Raw genomic sequence first — 26,396 nt, 5'->3', positions numbered from 1 at the left:
TACTGTTTGAATTCCAGCTGGAAGTCCAAAGAAAACACTCGTAGAGCCCATGTCAGCTTTCAAGCCTGGTATTTCTGGAATTGCTTTTTCAGTTGGGATCACTTTTCCCTATGAGTCTGCCTGTCCTCTTTGTGTTCACCACGCTCACCTTGTTTCCTTGCTTTTGTATCACAGCCAGGGAGGGAGGAGCAAGATCAGGACCAGGACTATCTGCCATGCATCGTCCCATCCCTCAGTGACCAGCTGTTCATCTACATTGTCGAGCATTACATGCTGGATAGCATTCATTTTTGACGTGTAAGAGCTTTTCCAGAAAAAAAATATCATTTCAGCCAGGCACAGTGGCTCACGCCTGTAATCCTAGCACTTTGGGAGGCCAAGGCAGGTGAATTGTTTGAGGTCAGGAGTTCGAGACCAGCCTGGGCAACATAGTGAAACCCCGTCTCTACTAAAAATAAAAAAATTAGCCAGGCATGGTGGTGCATGCCTGTAATCCCAGCTGCTCGGGAGGCTGAGGCAGGAGAATTGCTTGAACCCGGGAGGTGGAGGTTGCAGTGAGCTAAGATCGTGCCACTGCACTCCAGCCTGGGTGACAGAGCAAGACACTGTCTCAAAAAAAAAAAAAAAAAAAAAGAAAAAAAAAAGAAAGAGAAAGAAAAAAAAAAAAGAAAAAATATAATTTAAGGGCTTTGGAGAGAGTTCACCCCTCCCTCAGGAATGTCCAAAAGGTGAGTTGTCAGCAGGCCTTCCATGCAGCAGGAAAGGTTTAACCATTCCTTGGGTGCAGGGCATGTCTGTCATCACCCCTATCTTGACTTGAAAGCACCCTTGCAATATACAACAGGATTCAAAAAGCACTTGGACTTTTGCAACAAGAGCCCAGGAGTGGCTTCTTGCCATTGGAGAGAGTTGATATGATGGAGACACCCCCAGGGAAAGGCCATCCCTGCCATGAAAACCACACGACCACAGTGAGGCAACACTAATATGGTAGTTTTGCATAATAAGTAGGCAAAGATGCCAACTACTAAACATGAATCAGGCAAGCAAGGCCAGCCAGAGAGTCGGCAGTCAACACAGTACTTTCAGGTTGGGGGCTAGCGTGGTGCAAGATGACCAGGAGCAGCATTGGAGACGAGATTGGAAGGCACCTTGTTGACAGGGCCTGTGCCTTGCCTCCCCAGGGCACTGCTCTCATCTGAGTTGGGGGCAGCACCCTCTGGAATTGTGCAGCCACAGCCTGCACATCTTTACCCAGGGGCAGTGTGCTTCCAGGGAGCTGGCGCTGCAGTTGGTAGTGGGCAAATCACGTCTCTACCACTTCCTGGAGGACATAGAGCCAAGCTCCTAACCTGTCTCAGAGTCAGGGTTTTTTTCAGTTAAAACAATACTGAGAACACCCAATTTTCTCTCCACATCAGGAGGTTTGAGAAGTTATCTGGTGAGTTTGAGCATTGGAAAGAATTATTAGTAGATCACAACAAAATAGGTAGAAAACATGATGGATTATTCATCAGGAGCTAGGCAAGTGGGAGAAAGGGAAATGATTAAATCTAAGAGAACAAAAACCATTGCACAAGAAAGGGAATCGATTCCTAGGAAGCACTACAGAGTCTAGTAGAACAATAATTACATTCTCAAAGTGTAAAACAGTGACCATGGGTTTAACCAAAATTTGTGGTGTAGGCCTATCGGTAAGAGCCGAATCTTCACCTGCAGAAACAGGATGTCAGTAGCTAATGACTGAGTTGATATAAGCATAGTGTTAAGAAAAAACACCAAAAGTTGAGCACATTTGCCTATAGGGGTTGGGAGGACTGGGGCAGGCAATTACCATCATGCATTATAAGCATATTTGTTTCTTTGGGTTTTTGAAACTTTTTTTTTCTTATAGAGACAGGGTCTTGCTATGTCGCCCAAGCTGGTCTCAAACTCCTGAGCTCAAGCGATCCTACTGCCTTGTACTCCCAAAAGCTGGGATTACACGTGTGAGCCACCGCCCACACTTAGCCTAAACTTTGATAAAAAATAAATAAATATGGGGTAAAAAACCCATACTTCCCACTCCATATCTTTATTGTTAGGGTTAATTTAAGTGAAACAGTGTGCGAAAATTTCAAATGTGGCCTGTGCCATGTGCTCAATAAATGTTAATGAAAGTCAGTTGGTCTGTGGAGTTTCTTTAAGCATCAGGGTAGAAGCACAGCCCAGAGCCAAAGGAATGGTCCGAGGTCCCTTGCAGATAAAACAGGACTAAGAAGTAGGTGGTGAGAAGCTGGGCACAGTGGCTCATGCCTGTAATCCCAGCACTTTGGGAGGGCGAGGCGGGTGGATTACCTGAGATCAAGAGTTTGAGACCAGCCTGGCCAATGTGGCGAAACCCCATCTCTACTAAAAATACAAAAAAAAAAATTAGCCAGACGTGTTGGCACTCACCTGTAATCTCAGCTACTCGGGAGGCTGAGGCAGGAGAATCGCTTGAACACGGGAGGCAGAGGTTGCAGTGAGCCAAGATCGCGCCATTGCACTCCAGCCTGGGCAACAAGAGCAAAACTCCATCTCAAAAAAAAAAAAAAAAAAGTAGGTAGTGAGAAGAATTAAATTTGTAACCAGAAGGAGAGACAGTGTTCAACTGCCTTCGCCAGGATTTTTCAGAGGCTGAACGCCCTTCACTATAGTATATATCCTTCTCTTTCTCACTTGCCCCTTGTGGTACAGCTGTCCTTCAGTTGCCTTGGTGGCTTTGTAAAATTATTCCCTAAAGCTTCAGGATTTCATAGGTTTGCCTAAAAAGTAAGTCGTGTTTATAAATGGGAGCTCTGCAACCAGTCTTCATGGGTTTGAATCCAGCTTGCCTGTTTACTAATTGTGCCACCTTGGGCAAGTCCCTTAACCTCCTGTTGCCTCAGTTTCCTCATCAGAAAATAAGGACAATAATAGTACCAATTAATAGGGTAATTTTGAAAATTGAATCAATTAATCCACATAAAGCATTTAAAACAACGCCTGGTCACCCATTGCCTCCTGGCACGTAGCTCAGTAATTGCTATTCCTTCTGTTACTACTGTCATTCCTTTCGACTGAGTAAAATCAGGACAATGTGTCCGATGAGATGGAGTTTAGTAACAGATTAGTTTGAGGATCCCGGAAAGTAAGTAGAGCTGAGATAGGTGAGTCAAGGAACCCAGGAGGGTCCACTCCTTTCCACTGGACAGTGTCTTCCAGCTTGCCTAAGTAGAACAACGCTTTGTCACCTTTGTCATGCCACAGTACTCCAGGACCACATCAGTGGCTTCCTGTGGCCAGTAAGCTCTACTGTTCAGTGATAGAAATTCACCAAGGAACTGGACCTGTTGGATTTTCAGTGCCCAGATCCTTTGGGCAAGCAAGCTAATGAGACTGCTCTTTTTGTTGTGGAATGAAATGAGGTGGCTAATGATGCTTTGATGCGGGAACGTGATGGCATCATATGAACAGTTGTAAAGTGTTTGAGGCTGGAAGCCATGTGTGCTCAGGACACCCACTGGAGGAAGCTGCCCACCTGCTCTGCAGCAGTCCCTGCTGGCTGTTGGCTATAGGGGTTGGGAGGAGTGGGGCAGGCAATTACCATCATGCATTATAAGCATATTTGTTTCTTTGAGTTTTTTAAACTTTTTTTTTCTTATAGAGACAGGGTCTTGCTATGTCTCCCAAGCTGGTCTCAAACTCCTGAGCTCAAGTGATCCTACTGCCTTGTACTCCCAAAATGCTGGGATTACACGTGTGAGCCACTGCCCACACTTAGCCTAAACTTTGATAAAAAATAAATAAATATGAGTAGAACACTACTCATCATGTCCTGTTCTGGGGACATGCCACTTAGCTTTTCCAAGGCTCTGGGGCCACCCAAACTCCTCCCTGCAAGTCAGGTCAGCTGGAAATTGTGCTTTGTTGTGTGGTTCTCATTCAGAGAGCTTAGCCAGGGTTGGTTTGAGACTGGTCCATCAGCTCCTTCCTTCAGCTGTTTTTTTTTTTCTGAGTCAGAGACTTAAATGAGTCTTTTATCTTTTGTCATCGGTTGAGTGGTATTGACATCATTCAAATTACCTAACTGATAGTAGACACTGTTGGTGAACCCAAGGTATTTTTCTGACTTTCAGTTTCACCCAAAGACTGTTGCTCTGGAAAAGAGACAGAAAGCCAGGCTGGTATTCAAAACATGAACATATTGAACATGCATTTATAGAGTGCTGACTTTGTGCATACAATGGTGCCAGACCCTGGTAATACAATGGCAGTTACCTTGTAATGGAGAAGATGGAAAAGAAAAAAGAAATAGAATGTTTAGACTGTGGTAAATATAAAGAGAGGAAACTGAGATGGGGGTCGGAGGGAGACTGCCTTTAACAAGGTAGTTCAGGGAGAAGTCTCAGAGGAGGTGACCTAGAAGCTTGAGGGTGTGACCAGAAGGAGGAGAGGGAGCTGGGCTCGCAAACAGCTGGGGAAGAGCCTTCTGGGCAGGGAAAAGCATGCCTGGAGATCTTGAAGCAGCAAGAGCCAGAGCTTGGGAGGATGTGGAAAGAGTGTGAGAAGAGGCTGGAAGAGGTGGTGGGGCCAGAGCGCATCTTCCATAGGGCAGTGAAAGAAGGATTAGTGGAGTGATCTGTTTATATTATGCACTTAAAAGATCATTCTGGTTGTTGCATGGCAAAGGGATTTAACAAATGAGTTGACAGTCCACACTATTTGAAGATACACACTTGTGTTTTTCTTTCTTTCTTTCTTTCTTTCTTTCTTTCTTTTTTTTTTTTTTTTTTGAGACAGAGTTTTGCTCTTATTGCCCAGACTGGAGTGCAATGGCATGATCACGGCTCACTGCAATCTCTGCCCCCCAGGTTCAAGCGATTCTCCTGCTTCAGCCTCCCAAGTAGCTGGGATTACAGGTGTGCACCACCACACCTGGCTAATTTTGTATTTTTAGTAGAGATGGGGTTTCTCCATGTTGGTCAGACTGGTCTCGTCCCAACCTCAGGTGATCCGCCCGCCTTGGCCTCCCAAAGTGCTGGGATTACAGACATGAGCCACCACGCCCAGCCCACACTTGTGTTTTTCATAGCTGTGCCCTGAACCCCTCCTAGCACCTTACTTTAGTGAGGGATCAATTACTCATAGGGATAGCCTAATGTTTCTAATTTTCTGGCAAATCTCTGGTGCTGACACTGGTGTTGACATTCCTCTAGGCAAGTTGTGTTTGTGAAAACTCCCATGTGAGTGGGGCACTGGTCTGATGGCATCTCGTTCAGATTTTTTTATATCTGTCTTGTTATGGGCTCTTTCCTAAAAAGGTAGCAGAGATGTAATGATATTGAGGACATTTGCTGGGGTGGGGATGTGTTGGTGAAAAACATGTCTAATAGTTTAGTGGGGAGGATGGCAAGCATTAATAAGGTGTAAAAGGTGCAATCTCAGCCCACTGCAACCTCTGCCTCCCGGGTTCAAGTGATTCTTCTGTCTCAGCCTCCCCAGTAGCTGGGATTACTGGTGTGTGCCATCCCACCTGGCTAATTTTTGTATTTTTAGTAGAGACTGGGTTTCGCCATGTTGGCCAGGTTGGCCTGGAACTCCTGACCTCAGGTGATCCACCTGCCTCGGCCTCCCAACATGCTGGGAGTACAGGTGTAAGCCACCACACCCGGCCTATTTTCCAAGTGTTGGAAGGTTACATTTAGGAGTTCCATGGAGGGATTTAAAAATTTTTTCTTCCTCTCCCTTCTCCTCCCAGTCCCATGTTGGACTTTAACATGTTTTTTCTTTTCAAGCCATAGTCTTCACTAAGTGCTTTGTTAAACTTTGGGAGATAATCTTTTCTTCTCCACTCAAGCAGAGGCCATTCTGAAGGTAAATAAGAGAATGATCAACCACCAGGGTTATGCTCCCTTGTCACCGGGATGAACAGAAGAATACCTAGCAAGGTGACAGATTATATGTGTCTGCATTTTCTTGCAGAGGTTACACCCAGCAAAATTAGGTCATAAGAGAGCTTGAACGAGCCTGAAGTTCAGGTCTGGGAGGAGTCAGGAGCCTAGGTGTTTAGAGAGTAGTTCTAGAATGCTACACATTCTAGAATGTCTGACATTGCAAGTTGGATGCTGTGAACACAGGTCTCATGCTTTCATCTCCCAGTGGGTGTGCAGACACTGGAGAGACCCAGGTGAGGGCAGGTTTGTGTCTTTATTCACAGTGCAAGAGCAAGAGTGCCTTTTCAGAAAGGGTTCACATTCTTGTTTCTGAAATTTATAAGCACTTGAATGAAAAGCTTCACTCTGCAGTTTGGAATCAGTATAACCTTTGGCACAATGGTGTGCCAGTAAATGTTTAACAACCAGCTCTCCAGAGGGCAGGAAGAGGAAGGCCCTGATCTGTAAAGTTTGCCAGTTTCCATGGTATAAATGCTTCCACTGCAGCCAATTTCAAGCTACCAAGGTGGAGTCAACCATACAGTTGGGAAGGGCTGGGCATAGCCGGCTCTCCCAAGCAGGTTAGAGCTCTCCACTGCAGGGGTGAATCCCTTAAAATTTTATTTTCTTCTCCCCAGAAACCCCCTTAAGATTTTCGAAGTGCAATTTCTGTATCTGCAGAATCAGTATAATTGGGGTTGATGGGATCACAGGAGTTATTATCTTTGAATACCTTTTATAAATTGTGAAGTGCCACAGATATATTAGCTTTTTTCATTAATTTGTTTGAAATGCTGTTTTTAAGTACTTAATGATTCTGAGTATGTCCTGGAAGTAGAAGCAGCCAGAAAGAAAAGGCAAGGACAGCTGGGAGACTTCCTGTGCTGGAGACAGACAGATTTGTGCCGCAAAGAGACACCTCAATCAATATCTTAGTTCTTTGGTTTTTGGTTTTTGTTTTTCAAATTCCTCTGAGGTGTCTGGAATTGGAATTAGAGGGTAGAAGGTAATGGTGGTACCATGCTTAAGCTAAACCCTGTCTCAAGACCCTAGGCCATGTGACAATAGACTCTGACCCTCTCTCTTAACTTGTATTTCTGTAAATGGCTCAGATGGGACCACAATCCCTCCTACTCTCAGAATCAGGATGGATGTGGCTCTCTTGTTGTCCATAAAGATGTGATGTTCTGCCAGCAGAGTTTAGACTGAAGCCAATGCCCATTTGTTAGACTGGATTAATTTCTAAGTAGAATTGCTGGTGCCGGGATAGTTTGAGATCCCTGGGTGACCTTAAAAGGTTCAATCAAATTTCAGAAGGGATTTTTGTAATGCTTCAGAAATTCCTGCTCATACAGGTTAGTGACAGTCTTTCCTGACATTCAGCTGACATGGGCATCTGTGTGCCAGGCTGAGGCTGTGGGGGCTCTTAGTCCATTTTGTGTTGCTAGAACAGAATATCACAGATTGGATAATTTATAAAGAAACAGAATTTATTTCTTATGGTTCCTGAGGCTGGGAAGTCCAAGGTCAAGACATTTGTATCTGGCAAGGGCTTTCTTGTTGCGTTATCCCATGGTGGAGGCAGAAGAGCAAACTAGGGTGTGAGAGCGAGGATAGGGGCTGAACTTCATTCTTTTATCAGCAACCTGCTCCTGTGATAATTCACTCACTCCTGCTGTGATGGCATTAATCCATTCATGAGGGCAGAGCCTTTGTGACTGAATCACCTCTTGAAGGTCCCCCTCTTAACGTTTACAATGGCAATGAAATTTCAACAGGATTTTGGAGGGGACGTTGAAACCATAGAAGACTCCTAGGAGGATATGGCCTCGCACTGTCTCCGCTACCACCCTAGAAGGTCGGGCATGTATTCTTGGCCCCTTTTACAGTCTCAGGGAGGTTGAGGCATGTGTCAGGAAAGGCAGGACTGGGAATCCAGTCCCCTAATCTGAGGTCCCTTCTAATTACAATTAGAAGAGGTGGGAGTTGTATACAAATGGTTGAACATGGTCAGAGAAAGGCTAGGAGAGGTCAAAGAAGGGTGTCATTTCAGTGAGTCATCTCAATCAAAAGATGTGTCAAAGGAGTCATGGTTTTAGGAGGAGGAGGAAAAGGCACCAAGCCGATTTTAAAATCCCTTTCTGAGCTTAACCTTCACATAGAGAAGGCAGGTGCAGCACATCAGGGCAAGTGCGCCAGGTGATTTATAAGGAGGAAATTTCCTGGCTGAATTATGATAATCCTAGTACCTCTTTGCCTTGGGGGAATCAGATTAACTGGATTTGAGCAGAGGCTGTTTCTATAATCAGGAGTCCAGCTGACGGTTGCTGACAGCATCTTTTATGTTTGGAGGAATAGCAAGGACCTATCATGTAGCCACGGAAAAGGCAAATCAAGTATCAGAAGTATCAGAGTATCTTTTTTTTTTTTTCTAGGCAGAGTCTCACCTGTCACCCAGGCTGGTGTGTAGTGGTGTGATCTCAGCTCAGCAACCTCTGCCTCCTGGGTTCAAGCAATTCTCCTGCCTCAGCCTCTCGAGTAGCTGCCATCTAGAGTACAGGCACCTGCCATCATGCCTGGCTAACTTTTGTATTTTTAGTAGAGAAGGGGTTTTGCCATGTTGGCCAGGCTGTTCTCGAACTCCCGACATCAGGTGATCCGCCCGCCTTGGCCTCCCAAAATGTTGGGATTAGAGGCATGAGCCACCATGCCCAGCCAAGTATCAGGGTATCTTTTTTTTTTTTTGAGTTGGAGTCTTGCTCTGTCCCCAGGCTGGAGTGTGGTGGCACGATCTCAGCTCACTGAAACCTCCACCTCCCAGGTTCAAGTGGTTCTTCTGCCCCAGCCTCCTGAGTAGCTGGAATTACAGGTGTGTGCCACCACACCTGGCTAATCTTTTGTATTTTTGGTAGAGACAGGGTTTCACCATGCTGGCCAGGCTGGTCTCTAACTCCTGACCTCGTGATCTGCCTGCCTGGGCCTCCCAAAGTGCTGGGATTACAGACATGAGCCACTGCGCCCAGCCAGTATCAGGGTATCTTAACTGGTGAAAGCCACAAGTGGCAGGGAAGCCCACCATTGTACTGCCCATCCCCCGGGAGTGTTTGTGCCAACTAATAATTCTGTTTACCGAACTCACATGGTATAAGAAAATGAGGTTGTGGAAGCCAATTTAAGAGAAGGATCATTTTGGACAACTAATGACTGGGTAACTGTGTATGTAGCTTCAAGTAACTACCACTTGCCACAGCAGGAAATGGGCCTTTAGGTAAACTGCAAATTAAGCACTCTATGCATTTATTTAAACTGTTGAGTTTCTTGTTTTCTGGGCTCCATACTAGTGCCAGTCTAGCACAAAGAAAGGGAGTAGGAGGTGGGAGAGCGCACATCTCTGTGATATGTGTTTACAATTCAGTGGGAACCAATGGGGTAGAAGCAGAGAAAATATTCTAGGTAATGAAGCAGTCTCTCTCAAACGTAGACTGCCATGAGAATAGGACTCCTGTCTTTAAGCAGAAGTCAACCTTACCATACAGAGGAGCATCTTAGGATTGCAAATCCAGACCAGTCTCAACCAGAGAGAGATTTCCAATCCTGGCCTCAGCTCAGGCTGGAGGTGGCCGAGAGGGTCCTCCCAATGGTGGGTCGTGTTTCCTTGCTATCTCACCCTGACTCTGTACATGTTCTTCTCCCATAAATGGCTGCAGCCTGGAAGAATTTCTGTTTGTACTTCAAGCATTGTTCCTCATCCGCATATTGAGTAGCAGGTGTTGCTTTTGGAATGATGACGCAGGTGGGCATTCACCAATTCTGAGCCATGCACCCGGGGCCTAGTGAGGACATTAGACTAGCTTGATTTCCTCCTATGCTAGATAATCTTTTCCTGTGGAAATCCCTTACAGAGTGCTTCCAAATGTGGCCAAAGTAAGACTGTTTCTTCTTAGCTGTATCTTTTTGGACAAGGTTTTTAACTCTTCTTAGCCTTGGTTTCCTCCTCTGCAAAACAGGAATTGTGCAACAGTCCCTCGTACGGCAACTGTGACGCAGTTATTTTGATTGTGAGTAGCAATTAATTGTTATAGTGCCTGGAACATCGTTAAGTATTCAGTGCATTTTACTTGTTATAATAATATAGTAGTGTTCTGGAGTGATTTATTGCAAATGTCAGAAGTTCAGGACCCTGCACCTTCACATGGGAGATGTCCCTATGGTGTTATTAGGGATAACCCTATTTTCCCTAATCCAAACATTGAACTGAGAAGTACAGAGATGACAACTCAGGCTATTTGATATTTGAAATCAATATCAGAACTATTTCAGACATTTGGAGGAATTGACCATTGAGCTTGCAGTTTTGTAGGGCCAGGATTATGAAATAAAAGCAAAAGAAACACAAACCAAGAGAAACATTGGTGATGGTACAGATATTCAGTGCTGGAGGACATGGAGGAGAAGGAAATATTTTCTCAATCTAAGCCAGCATGAAAGCTTCAGAGAAGCACCAGGACCTGGGCTATGCCGTATGGGTCAAGTTTGATTTAAACAAATGGGAAGAAGAGAAACCACAGCAAGTGAGTTTACAGTGGGAGTGAAGGCACTGGCGAGAATGAAGATGCTAGACCAGAAAGTGGTCAGAAGGCCTTGCTCAAGGGAGATTTCTAAATTAATACAAATAAATAGGAGAGTATTTTAGTGCTTGGTCTGCAAAGTCAGACTGTCTGCGATCACATCACTTAGCACAGGGATAAGTACTCGGCAGAGGTAGTTGTTTCTTAAACACCTAAAAAGCTGACATGAGCCATGTTATTGAAGATCTCTGAAGTTAGGAAGAGAACTTTAGGCTTGGTGATTTGGGACTGAGAGAGCTATTTGGAACTTTTTTTTTTTTTTTTTTTTTTGAGGCAGAGTCTTACCCAGGCTAGAGTGCAGTGGCACGATCTCGGCTCACTGCACCCTCCACCTCCCGTGTTCAAGCGATTCTCCTGTCTCAGCCTCCTGAGTAGCTGGGATAACAGGCACCTGCCACCACACCCAGCTAATTTTTGCATTTTTAGCAGAGACAGGGTTTTGCCATGTTGACCAGGCTTGTCTGGAACTCCTGACCTCAGTTGATCCACCCACCTTGGCCGCCCAAGGTGCTGGGATTACAGGTGTGAGCCACCGTGCCCAGCCTTTGTTTTTCTTTTTAAAATAAGCTTTATTTTGTTTGTTTGTTTGTTTATTTATTTATTTATTTTTTGAGACAGAGTTTCACTCTTGTTGCCCAGGATGGAGTGCAATGGCACGATCTCGGCTCACCACAACCTCCGCCTCCCAGGTTCAAGTGATTCTCCTGCCTCAGCCTCCTGAGTAGCTGGGATTACAGGCATGCACCACCACGCCCAGCTAATTTTGCATTTTCAGTAGAGACAGGGTTTCTCTATGTTGGTCAGGCTGATCATGAACTCCCAACCTCAGGTGATCTGCCTGCCTCGGCCTCCCAAAGTGCTGGGATTACAGGCATGAGCCACTGCCCCTGGCCATCTTATTTATTTATTTTTTTTGGTGACAGACTTTTGTTCTTGTCTCCCAGGCTGGAATGCAATGGTGCGATCTCGCCTCACTGCAACCTCCACCTCCTGGGTTCAAACAATTCTCCTGCCTCAGCCTGCCAAGTAGCTGGGACTACAGGCACATGCCACCATGCCCAGCTGATTTTTGTATTTTTAGTAGAGGTGGGATCTTACCATGTTGGCCAGGCTGGTCTTGAACTCCTGACCTCAAATGATCCACGCACCTTGGCCTCCCAGAATTCTGGGATTACAGGCATGAGCCAAGGTGCCCGGCCTATAAGCTTTATTTTCTTAAAACCATTTTAGATGAATAAAAAAATTGAGAAGATAATACAGGTATTTCCTATATACTCAACACTTGGTTTCCCCTGTTAGTAACATTTTGCATTGGTGTAACACACTTGTTATAATTACTGGACCGTATTGGCACACTGTTATGAACTAAAGTCCACACTATTCAGATTTCCGTAGTTTTTACCTAATGTTCTTTCTCTGTTCTGGGATCCCATCCAGGATCCCACATTATGTTTAGTCATCACATCTCCATAGGCTCCTCTTGGCTGTGATCATTTCTCAGACGTTCTTTGTTTTTTATGATCTTTACAATTTTGAAGAGTACTTGTCAGGTGTTTTTGTTTTGTAGAATGTCCCTCCATTTGGGATTTTTCTCATGATTTCATAGGGATTATGGGTTTTGTTTTGTTTTGTTTTTGGGAGGAAGACCACAGAGGCAAAGTGCCCATTTTCATCACATCATATCAAAGGTACATTCTGTCAACGTGACTTATCACTGTTGATGTTTACCTTGCTCACGTGGCTGGGGTATTGTCTGTAAGATTTCTCTGTTGTAAAGTTAGTCATTTTTTTCTTCCTATCCGCATTGTACTCTTTGGGAGGAGATCACTATGTACAGCCCATACTTAAGGAGTGGGGAGTTAGGCTGCACCTCCTTGGGTAGAATACGCTTTGCTGTTTGCATCTGGAGAAAAACGCCAGGGGCCGGGCATGGTGGCTCACGCCTGTAATCCCAACACTTTGGGAGGCAGAGCCGGGTGGATCACGAGGTCAGGAGATGGAGACCATCCTGGCCAACATGGTGAAACCCCGTCTCCACTAAAATACAAAAATTAGCTGAGCGTGGTGGTGCGCGCCTGTAGTCCCAGCTACTTGGGAGGCTGAGGCAGAGGAATCACTTGAACCCAGGAGGCAGAGATTGCAGTGAGCCAAGATCGCACCACTGCATTCCAGCCTGGTGACAGAGCGAAACTCAGTCTCGAAAAATAAAAAAGAGGGCAAGGGCGTAGGGAATTTTCAGTAATCTGAGAAAAAGGAGTTGAGGGCCTGGGCTGCTGGGGTGAGAAAAGGGATTGAGGCACAGGGGATGTGAAGGTGGACAAAATTTGGTGGGAAATGAAAAAGAGGGCAGAATCAAGGTTCAAACACTGGTAATTAGGGGATTATTCTGGTATAAAGAGGTCTGGATTAGAAGTCACTGCACTAGGTGACTGCCAACTCTTTATTTCTTGGCTGTGCCACCTTGGGTGAGTCACTTCATTCCTCTGAGCCTCAGTTTGTCTATTTCTAAGAAGGGGTTGACAGTACCTGTTCTTCCTACCTGAGAACTCCTGTGAGAATGAAATGAGATAGAGAAGAGGAAAGGGCTTTGGAAGCCATCAAGCACCGTGTTGTTCCAAAGGCTTATGGGTTAGGGAGTGATGGTGCAGTGGGGAAGGAAGGGGGCTTGAGAGGGAGAATGTGTATGTTACCTGCAAGATACTGAGTATTTCAGATGACCCAGAGCAAGCTGTAACTAAGAGTACTCTGGGCCGGGTACGGTGGCTTACACCTGTAATCTCAGCACTTTGGGAGGCTACGGCGGGCAGATCACAAGGTCAAGAGATCGAGACCATCCTGGCCAACATGGGGAAACTCCATCTCTACTAAAAATACAAAAATTAGCTGGGCGTGGTGGTGTGCGCCTATAGTCCCAGTTACTAGGGAGGCTGAGGCAGAAGAATTGCTTGAACCCAGGAGGCAGAGGTTGCAGTGAGCTGACATCGCACCATTGCACTCCAGCCTGGCGACAGAGCAAAACTCTGTCTCAAAAAAAAAAAAAAAATTGGACTCTGTCACAGGTTTGTGATATTTACCTGCTACTGCTAAGGAGATTTTTATTTCAAATATGCTTTCCCAGATGTTCTGTTTCTGGCAGTCTAGTTCCACAGTCTGTCCCCCAGAGAGAGGTAGCTTGGGCAAGATGAGGCTAGTTCTGGATTTGGAAAGAGGGACTCTGATTAGCTTTGTGGACTTCCTCTTATGACCTGCCATGGCCTCTGCTTGACTGCACTGAAGGTTACTGGGATTTCTTTAATGGTCTCATTCCCCCAGTCTCATTGCCTGAGATCGTTAATAGACATTCCAAAAGTAACACATCAAAAATGGCATTTTTGCTTTCTGTCCTGCACTGGAGTTCAGAGACGTGGCTGATCTGCTTTGCTTGACTCTGAAAGACAGTGTGAAACTCCTCAGTAAGCTATGCAATCGGCTGCTTTAGCTGAGTAGTGAGAATTCCTCCAAACTGGGTATTCTGCAGTGGAGGAATCCCGTTACCTTTTCAGGCAGGTAGACTCTTGGCTCTTTGTAGGTATTTCCTCATTGTTCAGAGAGTGTGCAACCATGCTTTTGGTTTTTCATTGTACAATCCTTATTTAGGCAACAAAGTTGATGAGCCATGGAAGGTTTGAACTGTGTCTGCTCAAGTTCCAGGGTAAATCATTGACTAGTCGGTACAGTGGAAAGTGCTGGGAGCCTGAGTGCTAAGTATGCCTCTGCCAGTAACTCCTGATGACTTTGGGCAAGGAATGTAAACTCTTTGCTCCTCAGTTTCCCTATCAGTAAAATAAGTAGGGACCGCTTGGGCCTTGAAAGATGGAACAGTCAAGTAAATTTTGCAGCACAGCCAGTTGGCAGATAAGGGGAGTGCCATGAATCAATGTCATGTCTGTATTGGAAATGACTCAGCATATTTCAAAATTGTAGCATCGAGTCAACAAACATACATGTGGTAATAACCAGACTGTCACAGACAGTTATATAAAGTTAACCTCTTTATTCGTTTTGGAAAAGGAGAGATATTCCTTTCTTGACACTGACTTGAGTTGGGATGAAATGAGAACTGAATCTTTTGCTCTTTGGATGCTGCCCTTCTCTAGTAAGAAAAGCCCATTTCTTTACAAATAGGTTGTTCTGAGATGCCTAGGCTGTTGTGTGAAGGAAAGGCAAGTAAACATAGTCTAGTCTCTGGGTGAAGGCAAAGCAAGTCATCTCTGGGCATGGGGGACTTTGTGGTGTAATGTATATTTCCAAAGGGAAACTCATGCAAAATGCAGATGCTGATCCCAGTTCTGACCTTGGTAGCTGGTGCCAGCATTGGCAGTGGCTCCTTTATTTGGACATAGAGAAAAGCCAAGAAGTGAAGTGATATTTTCCTTCCCTCATCATTACTCAGCATGACTGCCTTGCTTAGCAATAAGAAATTCAAGTGTCAAGAGAAACTGCAGTGCATTTTCTTATCCAAAAATGCATTCCCCTGTGTAGTCAAGAGATTCACTATGTTCTCATATTGTTGCTGAAGAGGATGGTCTTTTGAATTACTTTTGAAATTCTAGCTCTTCTCTGTAGCTGGCGTATTCATATTGTCTGAATTCTAAAGGGAAATAGCTCTTAAATTGGAGTATGCGTAAGAATCACTTGAGTAGTTTACTAAAAAGGTAGATGCCTGACTCCCACTCCTAGTCATTGGGGCTGAAGAACCTGCATTTTTAATACATGGTACAGAAGGTTCTGATCTGGGGGATCCATAGAGTTGCCTTGAGTGTTAACACCTGGGTGCCATGCTCAGTTATCAAAAACCTTATTGCTACGTGTGTCCCCTTTACAAGTCAAGCCTTAGCTGCTGCTTTTAGAATGGCACTTGAACTTGCCATGTAAATTAGAGGCATAATGATAATACTTATAAAAATAATTATTTTTGACTTACAACAATTTTCTGATTTATACAAACAGCATGGAAAGAGCATGAACTTAGCAGTCAGAAAGGCCTGGGCGTGGATCTTTCAGCTTCCTCTGCTTCTTGGGCAGGTTGTTCAGCTCTGCGGCTCCATTTCCTTATCTGTCAACTGTCACATGGGAACAGTATTACTCACTTCACTGAGAGAGAGGGGTGGTGAGGATAGAATAAAGTGGCTTATGTAAACACCCTGCACTATGCGTGGCATTTAGTAGATGCCAATAAATACCACTTGTCTTCTTTCTTATAAGAAGCAGGAATTAACTTAAAAAACACAAGGACTTAAGGCAGATATTTTTAAGGAAAACTTTTTTTTTTTTTTTTTTGAGGCAAAGTCTCGCTCTTGTCCCCCAGGCTGGAGTGCAATGGTGCGATCTCGGCTCACTGCAACCTCTGCCTCCTGGGTTCAAGCGATTCTCCTGCCTCAGCCTCCTGAGTAGCTGGGATTACAGGCACGTGCCACCACGCCAGGCTAATTTTGTATTTTTAGTAGAGATGGGGTTTCACTGTGTTGGCCAGGCTGGTCTCGAACTCCTGACCTCAGGTGATCCGCCCACCTCGGCCTCCCAAAGTGCTGGGATTACAGGTATGAGCCACCGCGCCCAGCCAAGGAAAACTTTTCTTCTTTTTTTTTTAATGTGCAAGGGATAGGTTTTTTGGCCTTCATACACATCACTTTAAAAGTCAGTCATTGTTTACAGATCTTGAGAGCATGTCCCTCCTTAATTCCTTTAGATAATAACTGAGTTATGTTGTAAATACAGGTTTTCAAGAGAGATCCCAGGAGGTAGATAAGGAATTGCAGGTGAATTGCAACCTTGGTATCTTTGTGGCCATTCCCAGGGTCCCTTGCAGAGAACACAGATCAGGTGTTCAACCTGAAACTACACCTGCTCCTAGTCAGAATCTCACAAGAAGAACCTTGTTTCTCAGAAGTTAGCTAGTAATGGATTATTTGGACTATCTTGTTCAAACTCTTGCCAGGCAAAATGAGAACACTGCTGAGGTCTGAGAGAAACAGTGAACTATTATATTGTGGTATACAGCGAGCTCCTTGTTGTAAGGTGTTTTCTGAACTGAGTTTCAGCAATATCTGCCCACATCTACCCCCTGCTCAACCTGGTTTTACCTTTGGAGAGAAAATCATCTTTGTGTTGGTTGATTAATGTTCTTGTCCCATATAACGCTCATGTCATTCCTTAAGGAGTATGTTTTTATATATCACCATGTTCCTCCTTCTGAGGCCCCACATCAAAAAAGGAATTTGGTAGCAAACACTGCCTATCTGCATTCTCTAGCTGGAGAAACTGCAAGTTAAATGAAGACTCTTGGTGAGCTCAAAGCCACAAGTGTCCCCTCACAGCCTTCTCTCCGGGCCTTTGTAAAGGGGAGGCTGTACATCCCAGTCCCAGGGCTGGGCAGTCACAATAACTTCTAGTCTCTGAAGGCCACACTCTGGAAACTAAGAGTATTCTTTTAGTATTCTCTTAGTATCCTTGTAAGCCCCATCATGTGATGTTAAGGTCTGAAAAGACCCTATAAATTCCCTGGGCCAATCCCCTTTGTTTTATGGGAAAGGAAACTGAGGTTCAGAGAGATCCATGTTGTTCCTAGTTTATTTTTTAAAAATTTACTGCCTGCAGTGTGTGTATCAGACACTATGCACATAATGGGAGGCTCATCATAGGCCTGCAACAGGTTAGATGAGTTGCCATTTATGATCAGGAATGACCCTCTGGTAAAGCAGGCTAGAAACTGTTCAGCACATACTAATTAATAAGTAAAGAAACATTTACTGAGCACCTTTGGGGCATGAACATTCTGCTATGTCCCAAGAAGCTGGGAGAAGGAGGGAGAAATACAACTGGTGAGACAAAAAGGATAAACTTTAAGAAATGGTCCTCATCTTCAAGGACCTACAGTCCACAGTGAACTCCTTCTGAAGGTGCCTTCTAAATCAATATAAAGACATATTACAAGTCCACATAACAAAATATTGAACTAAGCAAGATTGTGTATTCAATAGTTCAATGATGTCATCCTAGAGAAGTTTGGGAAGAAGGGAGAAGACAGCAGGCTCCATTGAGGAACACGCCTGGTGTTTTCCCCCCTGGACTGTCAAAGCCACAACTGTCTTATGGGTCTTTGTGTGTCCAGGATTATGACTTGGAGGGACTGCTCTGTTCACACTGTCGAATCAATCTCTGTGGCTCATTTGACACCAAAATTACAGAGATACCATGATGACACCTTTTGCAGGAATGCTCTCTACTCACCTGGATCTTTTGTTGATTTTCTTTCAGTGGCCCACCCTCAGGACCCTCACCACCCATCAGAGAAGCCTGTCATTCACTGCCATAAATGTGGGGAGCCTTGCAAGGGTGAAGTGCTTCGGGTCCAGACCAAACATTTCCACATCAAGTGTTTCACCTGCAAAGGTATGGTGCCTCCAGCTTCGTGGCTCAGTGGCATGCCACGGTCGGGGCTTGCCTTGGGTCCAGCCCATCCCCTTAACTCCACATCGGGTAACTGGATGATAAGCGAATGCCCTCAGAAGCCCTGACATCATTTACTGCCAGTTTGGGATTCAGTTAGACTCTAGGGCGAGAACGAGTCCTGCTAAAACCAGTGATTCATGGGCCTTTGGGTGCTCACTGAGGCCCCTTCTCCTGGAAGAAGGGACTAACACTGAGAACGAGCAGTAAAAAGGCCAGCTCACGCCTATAATCCCAGCACTTTGGGAGGCTGAGGCGGGTGGATCGCCTGAGGTCAAGAGTTCGAGACCAGCCTGGCCAACATAGTGAAACCCCGTCTCTACTAAGAATAAAAAAATTAGCTGGGTGCGGTGGTGGGCGCCTGTAATCCCAGCTACTCTGGAGGGCTGAGGCAGGAGAATCGCTTGAACCCGGGAGGCGGAGGTTGCAGTGAGCTGAGATTGTGTCATTGCACTCCAGCCTGAGCAACAAGAGTGAGACTCCGTCTTAAAAAAAAAAAAAAAAGAGCAGTAAAAATACAGTTCTGTGGGTTTTGCCTTGTTTTTTCTTTTTCTCTGAAATGAAGAACTCCTACTACAAAGTAGCTTGTCCTAATACCCATTAGTTATAGGAGGCCTGGAAAGCTTGCAAGATTGGGTGCCAAGTCACTGGCTTCTGTGTGTGTGTGTGTGTGTGTGTGTGTGTGTGTGTGTGTGTGTGTGTATTGAGATGTGAGAATTAAGCAACAACACTTGGGAGACCTCTAAGCAGAAAAAGACCTGCCATCCAAGAAGCTACCAGTTTGGTGTTGATTTCCATTAACAAGCCTACCTTTTGGGGTTTACAAAGATTGGCATCTTTGTATGAAATATGCCAACCTGTTATTTCAGAGCCAGGGCATGGCCAACTGGGGAAAAACAGGAAGAAGAATGGTTTTGTGTGTTTGTTTGATAAATAGGTTACTTGGGCTGAGGGCATGTCTGGGTAGCTCAAGATGGGGTTCAAGGATGTCAGAGAAGGAAGGGAGGAGAGACTCGGAGTGCACTCTGTAGATTTACTCTGTGCCCTGCACGGGGTAAGGACCCTCATTCCTATGCCCTGCCTGTGGTACGCACCTTCATTTCTGGAAACTGGGTTTCATTTTGAGTGTCATACGTCACAAAGACTTAGCATTGTCATCCTAAGCCATCTATCCATGGCCATGGGGGCTCTTGGGTAGGTTCCAGTCTTCCTAGTGACCACGAAATACATGAATAAAGGAGGAGGGAGTGCTTTCCTGGAGTCCACAGCTGTTCCTTACACTGAGAGTAAAGTTTTCAGGAGAAAGAACACTAGCATGTGTAGCTAGGGTAAGAAGGTGGAAGGAGTGGAGGGCATGAGCTTAACTCCCTCAAATGAGCTCAATGCTCAGTGCATGACAAGCGTTACAAATGCTGTGTCCACATCTCAGAGAGGGATTATTTAATCCTCCTGAAAACCCCTGTGAGTAGGTATGATAAACCCCAGTTTTCACCCAACCCAAGATGGCCATGAGGAAATATCAAGGTCACACCCAGGGTACTGGGCTGTCACGTTGTGTGGCTTGAGTCCTGCCTTGCCATTAAGCAGCTGTCTGATTGTGGACAAGTTACTTGTCTCTCTGTGGCTCAGTGTCCTTATCTGTAAAATAAGGAGACTAGACCGTATGAAACTTGTATCATCCCAGGTCTGAAGTTTGCAGATTCCATATACCAGATAATTGTATATTAATATAGAACCCAGTTAGAGCTTCTTAGGGGGTATATCAGAGAAAAAATGTTTTCTAGTTATATCCAGTTTAGCTAACTTGGAGTCAGCATTGTATTTTTATTTTTTCTCATAAATTTATTGAGACATGGCTCAAAGGATAGATTTGGTATGAAATAAATACAATCCATAAATGACTGCAGCCACATATATTTTTTATTTTATTTATTCTATTTTATTATTTATTTATTTATTTATTTGAGATGGAGTCTCGCTCTGTTGCCAGGCTGGAGTGCAGTGGTGTGATCTCAGCTCACTGCAACCTCTGCCTCCTAGGTTCAAGCAATTCTCCTGGCTTGGCCTCCCAAGTAGCTGGGATTACAGGTACCTGCCACCGCCGTGCCCAGCTAATTTTTGTGTGTTTTTTTTTTTTTTTTTTTTTTTTAGCAGAGATGAGGTTTCGTCATGTTGGCCGGGCTGGTCTCAGACTCCTAATCTCAAGGGATTCTCCTGCCTCAGCCTCCCAAAGTGCTGGGATTACAGGCGTGAGCCACTGCACCAAGCTCTATATATATTTTATATTTCTACTTTGAAAGTATGAAGTAGTAGACTCAGATCTGGGCACTCACTGTTCAACACATCGAGGTATTTGAAGAGACATTCATTTATCCCCTGTGGGGTGAAAGCTCCTTGCTTTTTTTCTCTTTTAGTTTAATTCTATCGACCAAATGTAAATTCCTCTTCTTGGAAAGTTGTATCATATATCTTGTTTCATGCTATAAATGTGTTCTTGAAAAGTTGAGTTTTTGTTTAAATTAAATTCTATTTTAAGAATACTTGCTATCTGTAGGAATTATTTTTCAATTTAACAAAATGTTACTAAAATAAATGGGTCATCTATCCTTATAAATTTATATTCTCTGACACTTAATCTGGCAATGGCTACTATCTTGTGTCCCAACATTCTGGAATCACACTTTTCTTTAATATCTGAAGAAAGTGGTTTAGGTTCCCCATGCCTTATACCGTAGGGAGTCTGTGACTTTTCCCAAGATTCTAGAGCAGCACTGTCGTCACTGCTATAACTGTGGGGAGACTTGCAATGGTGAAGTGCTTCAGGTAGAAATATCATGCAAGCTGGCACACGTTTACCTGTGTGACAAACCTGCACATCCTGCACATGCACCCCAAAACTTAAAAAATAAATTAAAAAAATGCAAGCTACTTGTATAATTCTAAATATTCTAATAGCCATATTGAAAAGGTTAAAAGGGAAAGGTGTAGTTAATTTTCATTAAAATATTTTATTTAACCCTATCTAAAATATTATCATTTCAACAAGTAATATAAAAAGTATTGAGATACTTGACATTCTTTTTTTTCATGCTACCTTAACACATCTCAATTTAGACTAGACACATTTCTTTTTTTGTTTGTTTTTGTTTTTGTTTTGTTTTGTTTTGTTTGTTTGATACAGAGTCTCACTCTGTTGCCAGGCTGGAGTGCAATGGTGTGATTTCAGCTCACTGCAACCTCCGCCTTCCAGGTTCAAGGGATTCTCCTGCCTCAGCCTCCTGAGTAGCTGGGACTACAGGTGTGCACCTCCACACCCAGCTAATTTTTGTATTTTTTTTAGTAGAGACGAGTTTTCACCATGTTGGCCAGGATGGTCTCTATCTCTTGAACTTGTGATCCGCCTGCCTTGGCCTCCCAAAGCACGGGGATACAGGCGTGAACCACTGCACCCGGCCGCACATTTCCTTTTTTTTTTTTTTTTTTGAGATGGAGTTTCACTCTTGTTGCCCAGGCTGGAGTGTGGTGGAGTGATCTTGGCTCACTGCAACCTCCACCTTCCGGGTTCAAGTGATTCTCCTATCTCAGCCTCCCGAGTAGCTGGGGTTACAGGGTTGTGCCACCACACCCAGCTAATTTTTTTTGTATTATTTGTAGACACGGGGTTTTACCATATTGACCAGGCTGGTCTTGAACTCCTGACCTCAGGTGATCCGCCCACCTTGGCCTTCCAAAGTGCTGGGATTACAGGCGTGAGCCACTGTGCCTGGCCTGGACTAGACACATTTCAAATGGTCAGTAGCCACATGTGGTTAGTGGCTACTGTATTGGACAGCACAGTTCTAAAGATTCCTCGAGGTGTGCATTCCTGTGGTTCCCTCACTCTAAATTCTTGCCAGTGTCAAAGTCTTGGTCTCCTCCTGTGAGTGCTGTGCCTTTTTCATCGCTTCATCCCACACGTTTTTCCTCTCTCTCCTCTTACATAGTACCACTACCCCAAGGCAGCTGTTTTCAGCAGACTTACTGAAGGTCTAGGCTAATGGTGGGAGGTCACAGCACAGAATAGGCACCAACTGCCCTCGTATTCTCAGGCCATCTCTGACACGAGACATTTCTCATTAGCTAGAGCCTTTTCTTTTCTTTTCATTTATTTTCTTTTCTTTTTGTTTATCTTTTCTTTCCTCCTTTCCTTTCCTTTTCTTCCCTTCTCATTCCATTCTATTTCTTTCCTTTTCCTTCCTTCCTTTCCCTTCCCTTCCCTTCTTTTCTTTTCTTTCATTCTTTCATTTCCTTCTTTCATTTCTTTCCTTCATTCTAGAGCAGTTTTAGGTTTATGGGAAAATTGATCAGAAAGTACAAGCCAGGGCCATTTTTCAGACTTATTCCAAACCTCATCTGCACCATCTTGACAGGGCTTGCTCTCTCTCCAAAGACGCTTCTCTCTCCAAAGACCCTTCTCTCTCCATCCTAATCAGATCAGCACTCTGAATTTCCTTAGCGTCTTTACTTTTTATAAGTCCCAGCAGCAATAGCAGTCTTTTACCTGAGGAATGCTGTCTTCCTCCTAGCCCAAGTGACCCAATTGCAGCCAAGTCCTAAAACAATATTTTCGTTTTCTTCCTGTTTCACCTAGAGTGGCGATGTTCAGGTACTGAGCTGATGTCCTGGGACAGAGGATTTTGGGTGGGGAGCATGTGCCAAAACAAGCCTGGGCTTTTGGTCAAGACCTGGCTGAGTGCACAGGAGGCACATTCCAGTTCTGACTGTGACCTCGAGTCCAGCAAAGCTTTCTCCCTGGAATTCCCTTCCCTCCCTCCCACCTGCCTCTCCTTCACATGTATACCTTGTCGACAAAGCCTTCTATTTCTTGAGTGGGGGCAGAGGTTGATTTCCCCTAGAAAGAAAGGCCAAAGATGTAAATGCATTTGGGAATGAAAAGCAAGGATGAACTCTTTTTGCTAAAAATAGGTTTTGAAAAAAAGGAGAAAGGGGACACTGAACATTTTACACAAGAGCTAAACAAATATGAAGGTGGGAAAGGGTTGTGATGGAGGAGTTAGAGTTGATAGCACAAACTTAGATCAGTTTCAGACCCCATGACTTCACAGGTTTAGCTGTGACAAGGTAGGGATTGGTGAGCAGAAATTGTGTTGGTTAACTCATCTCACTTTCTAAAATGCCTGACATTGTGGGATCTGATGGTTCATGAGTTACTCATCCATTTACTACATGTTGTATTTTGTGATGGGGGGTCTTGCTGTGTTGCCCAGGCTGGTCTCAAACTCCTGAGCTCAATTGATCCTGAGTAGATGGGAATATAGGCATGTGCCACCACGCCAGGCCCATTTACTAAATGTTAATTGAACACACACTCCATGCAGGACACTGTGCTAAGTGCTAATAATAGAGACAGCATACCAGGTTGTCAAGGAACTCCTGGGGTATTAGAAGAGACATACAAGTAAGCAACATTTATGAGACCAAGTAATAAGTCCTGTGATGGAGAGATGCATAGCATGCAGGCCAGGAGGGCCACAGGGGAGTTCGAATGGAGATGGGGAGAGCCACAGGTGGGAATAGTGTAAGGTAGTAGCAGGTGCAATAGAAAATAGAAGATTTAAGAGACAAAGTTAGGGTTGATAGAATTTGATGACTGACTGAATGGGAGGAGTGAAGAGGGATCCACATGTCCAGCTGAGCTGCCTGGGTAGATAGATGGAGTTGCCACCAACTAAGAAAATATAGAAGCACCTTGCAGGGCAGTGCTGGAGAAAGATGAGTTCAGTTTGGGGTATATTGAGGTTGAGTAACATGGTACATCCAGAGTCCAGTATGGCTCTGAGATAGTGGTCTATGTTGGGAAGAAGAATTCAGAAGCCTTTGGCATGTGGATAATGGCTGAAGCTATATAAAACTGTGTGTGAAATTTCCCTGGGAAAGAGCAAAAGGCAGGAACTGAATACTGGAAGATGCCAGCTTCTGAAGGAAGGAGAACCTAATTCCCATTTGTCACCTCAGAAAATGTACCCGGGTGGTAATTAGATGAAGAAAGTGGTTTAATTGATGGATGGATTCTGTAATTAAATGAAAAGCAGATCCCAAAAGCTTATGGTATTTCTTATAATAACCCAGTGGGAGTAGAACATGGCTGCAGGGTTCTGAGTGGAGCTATTCTATCTTCAGTATTCACTTTGTTTTTCATCCTTGTCCATTACAGCCTTCATCTCACTAACTTAAAGGAGTTGTTTTAATGTGATCTGTTCATTCTGTCATATCGTTCCAGTGATAGGTTTTTAATGTTTTACTTTGTCTGTATCATGGTTGTATTTTACACTGTATTAGAGAATAAGAAACCTGAAAACAAAAGGGAAGCATTCATCTCTATTTGGATTTGAATGTGTTGGTATTTGTGCAGATTCTTCTCTGGGGGAATTGCTTCTAACAAAGGACAAATTAGCACTGTCTGGCATTTCTAAGTGTCTCTTTAAATGTGAATTATAGTTCATTTTAAGTATACATGTTATATATTTTGTTCATTATTTTGATCTATAATTCATTATAACTATTGTCATTTATCATGAGCATTTTTCAGGGTAAGGACCAAGATCTATTTTTTTTTTTTTTGCCAGAAAGTTCTAGACCATTTAGAAAAGACCAAGGACCAAGGAGACTGCCCAGAGAATCAAGATTGTTCAGCCAAATTGTCTGTTTTCAGTGATCCTTTCCTGGGCTGTCCCATATATAAAATCAACTACTCCCTATATCACATGTCCCTGCCTTATCTTTTTTCTTTTTCATCATTTAATACATTGTATTAATTTATCTTCACCTCCTACTAGAGAGTAAGCTCTTTGAGGGCAGAGATTTTTGTCTGTTTTGTTCACTATAAACCCAGTGCCTAGAACAATGCCTGATATGGCAGGTACTCATAAGGTGAACGAATGAATGAACAATAACCATATGTTTATTTAGAACTTGGTTATTCATAAATTTGTTTTGTTTTGTTTTGTTTTGAGACAGAGTCTCACTCTGTTGTCCAGGCTGGAGGGCAGTGGCACAATCTTGGCTCACTGCAACCTCCACCTCCCAGGTTCGAATGATTCCCCTGCCTCAGCCTCCCTAATAGCTGGGATTACAGGCACTCGCCACCATGCCCAGATAATTTTTGTATTTTTAGTAGAGATGGGGTTTCACCATGTTGGCCAGGCTGGTCTGAAACTCCTGACCTCAGGTGATCCACCTGACTCTGCCTCCCAAAGTGCTGGGATTACAGGTATGGGCCACCGCACCCAGCCTGGTAAATGTTTTTAATGGCATAGCTAGTCACAAAGATTTATCAATTGCTTTGCTATAATGTATGTCTTCAAATGGCTACTAGACAGTAACATTATCTTCTGAAAAGAAAGAGTGCAAGTAAAGATATCTATCACAGATGACTGAGCTACAAGCCTGCCTGGCAGATACCACAGGTAAGGAAACATATGCTCAGGCAGTTCTTGGTTAAACTGTTGCTGCTGCTTAATTTCACTCTGGTTTAGACCCTTAGCTTTCTCATCTGGGCTCACAGGGACAGACTGGATATGGGTTATTTTGGGGCAAAACTAGAAAACTGATGAAACACCAGAAAAATAGAAGTAGTTTCTTGCATTCTCCAAAAGCAGAGCTCATCCTTTTATTATCTATCTAGAGAATCTTAGTCATTCACAAAACTGATTAAAAGGCAGGTTAACCAAAATGAGAGAAACATAAGTGTGATATAAATGTGCTCGCTTCTTATTGCAAGTGGGAACCCACTTTCATACTGTCTTTGTTTAGTAAAGGATGATCCTGAGTACTTTATTTTTTGAATTTGTTGCCATGTTGAAGTGTTACCTTGTCAAATAAATATAATTTAGTTTTTAAAACATTTAGGTTTTGAATTCCAAACTGGAACAGGGTAAGGTCTTGTAATCTTTCCAAAATACACTGCTTACTGATTTTGACTCTTGTTGGGAGATAATTATCCATGAGTCTCTTGTGAGCTAAGGTGCTGATAACTTTTTGTTTTGAATTATCTTTTCAAGGTCATTTGCACAACAAACAGCCCTGGAAGATAGAAATAGTTTTTCCCTCCAGAGTCAAGGGCAGATTTGTTTGCTGTCTAGTACAATAAAGATAATGTCTGCCTCTGGAGGAAGTATTGGGCAGGTTTTCTTGCAACTCATTATACAAGAGTGGGGCTTCCTAGGCTCAGGTTTCCTCAGCTCTTATACAAACCCACTGAGAGTGCAGCATCCAGCTAGCCTACTAATGTTGCCCCAAGGGATTTGGGCAGCATGGAGAAACCAGTAACAAATACAAAACTCAT

The 26,396-nt window shown here is 43.9% G+C and overlaps 1 protein-coding gene across 15 annotated transcripts in view; it reads left to right on the top strand.

Moving 5' to 3' along the window:
- The window catches only part of ABLIM1 (actin binding LIM protein 1), a 336,688-nt gene that overhangs the window by 148,310 nt on the left and 161,982 nt on the right, over positions 1 to 26,396 (top strand). For 14 of the 15 annotated variants that reach the window (XM_016919407.4, XM_016919406.4, XM_016919409.4 and 11 more), the window contains exon 2: positions 17,861 to 17,995. In XM_016919407.4, the coding sequence (XP_016774896.1) occupies positions 17,861 to 17,995 (135 nt within the window). Of the gene's footprint in view, positions 1 to 6,099; positions 6,191 to 17,860; positions 17,996 to 26,396 lie in introns of those variants that run through there. The other variant, XM_016919401.4, reaches the window with a different exon arrangement.

Source organism: Pan troglodytes, chromosome 8 (genome assembly GCF_028858775.2).
Source record: "Pan troglodytes isolate AG18354 chromosome 8, NHGRI_mPanTro3-v2.0_pri, whole genome shotgun sequence".
NCBI classification, from domain to species: Eukaryota; Metazoa; Chordata; class Mammalia; order Primates; family Hominidae; genus Pan; species Pan troglodytes.
The sequence above is the reverse complement of the archived record's forward strand: the minus strand, read 5'-3'. Positions and strand labels throughout refer to the sequence as shown.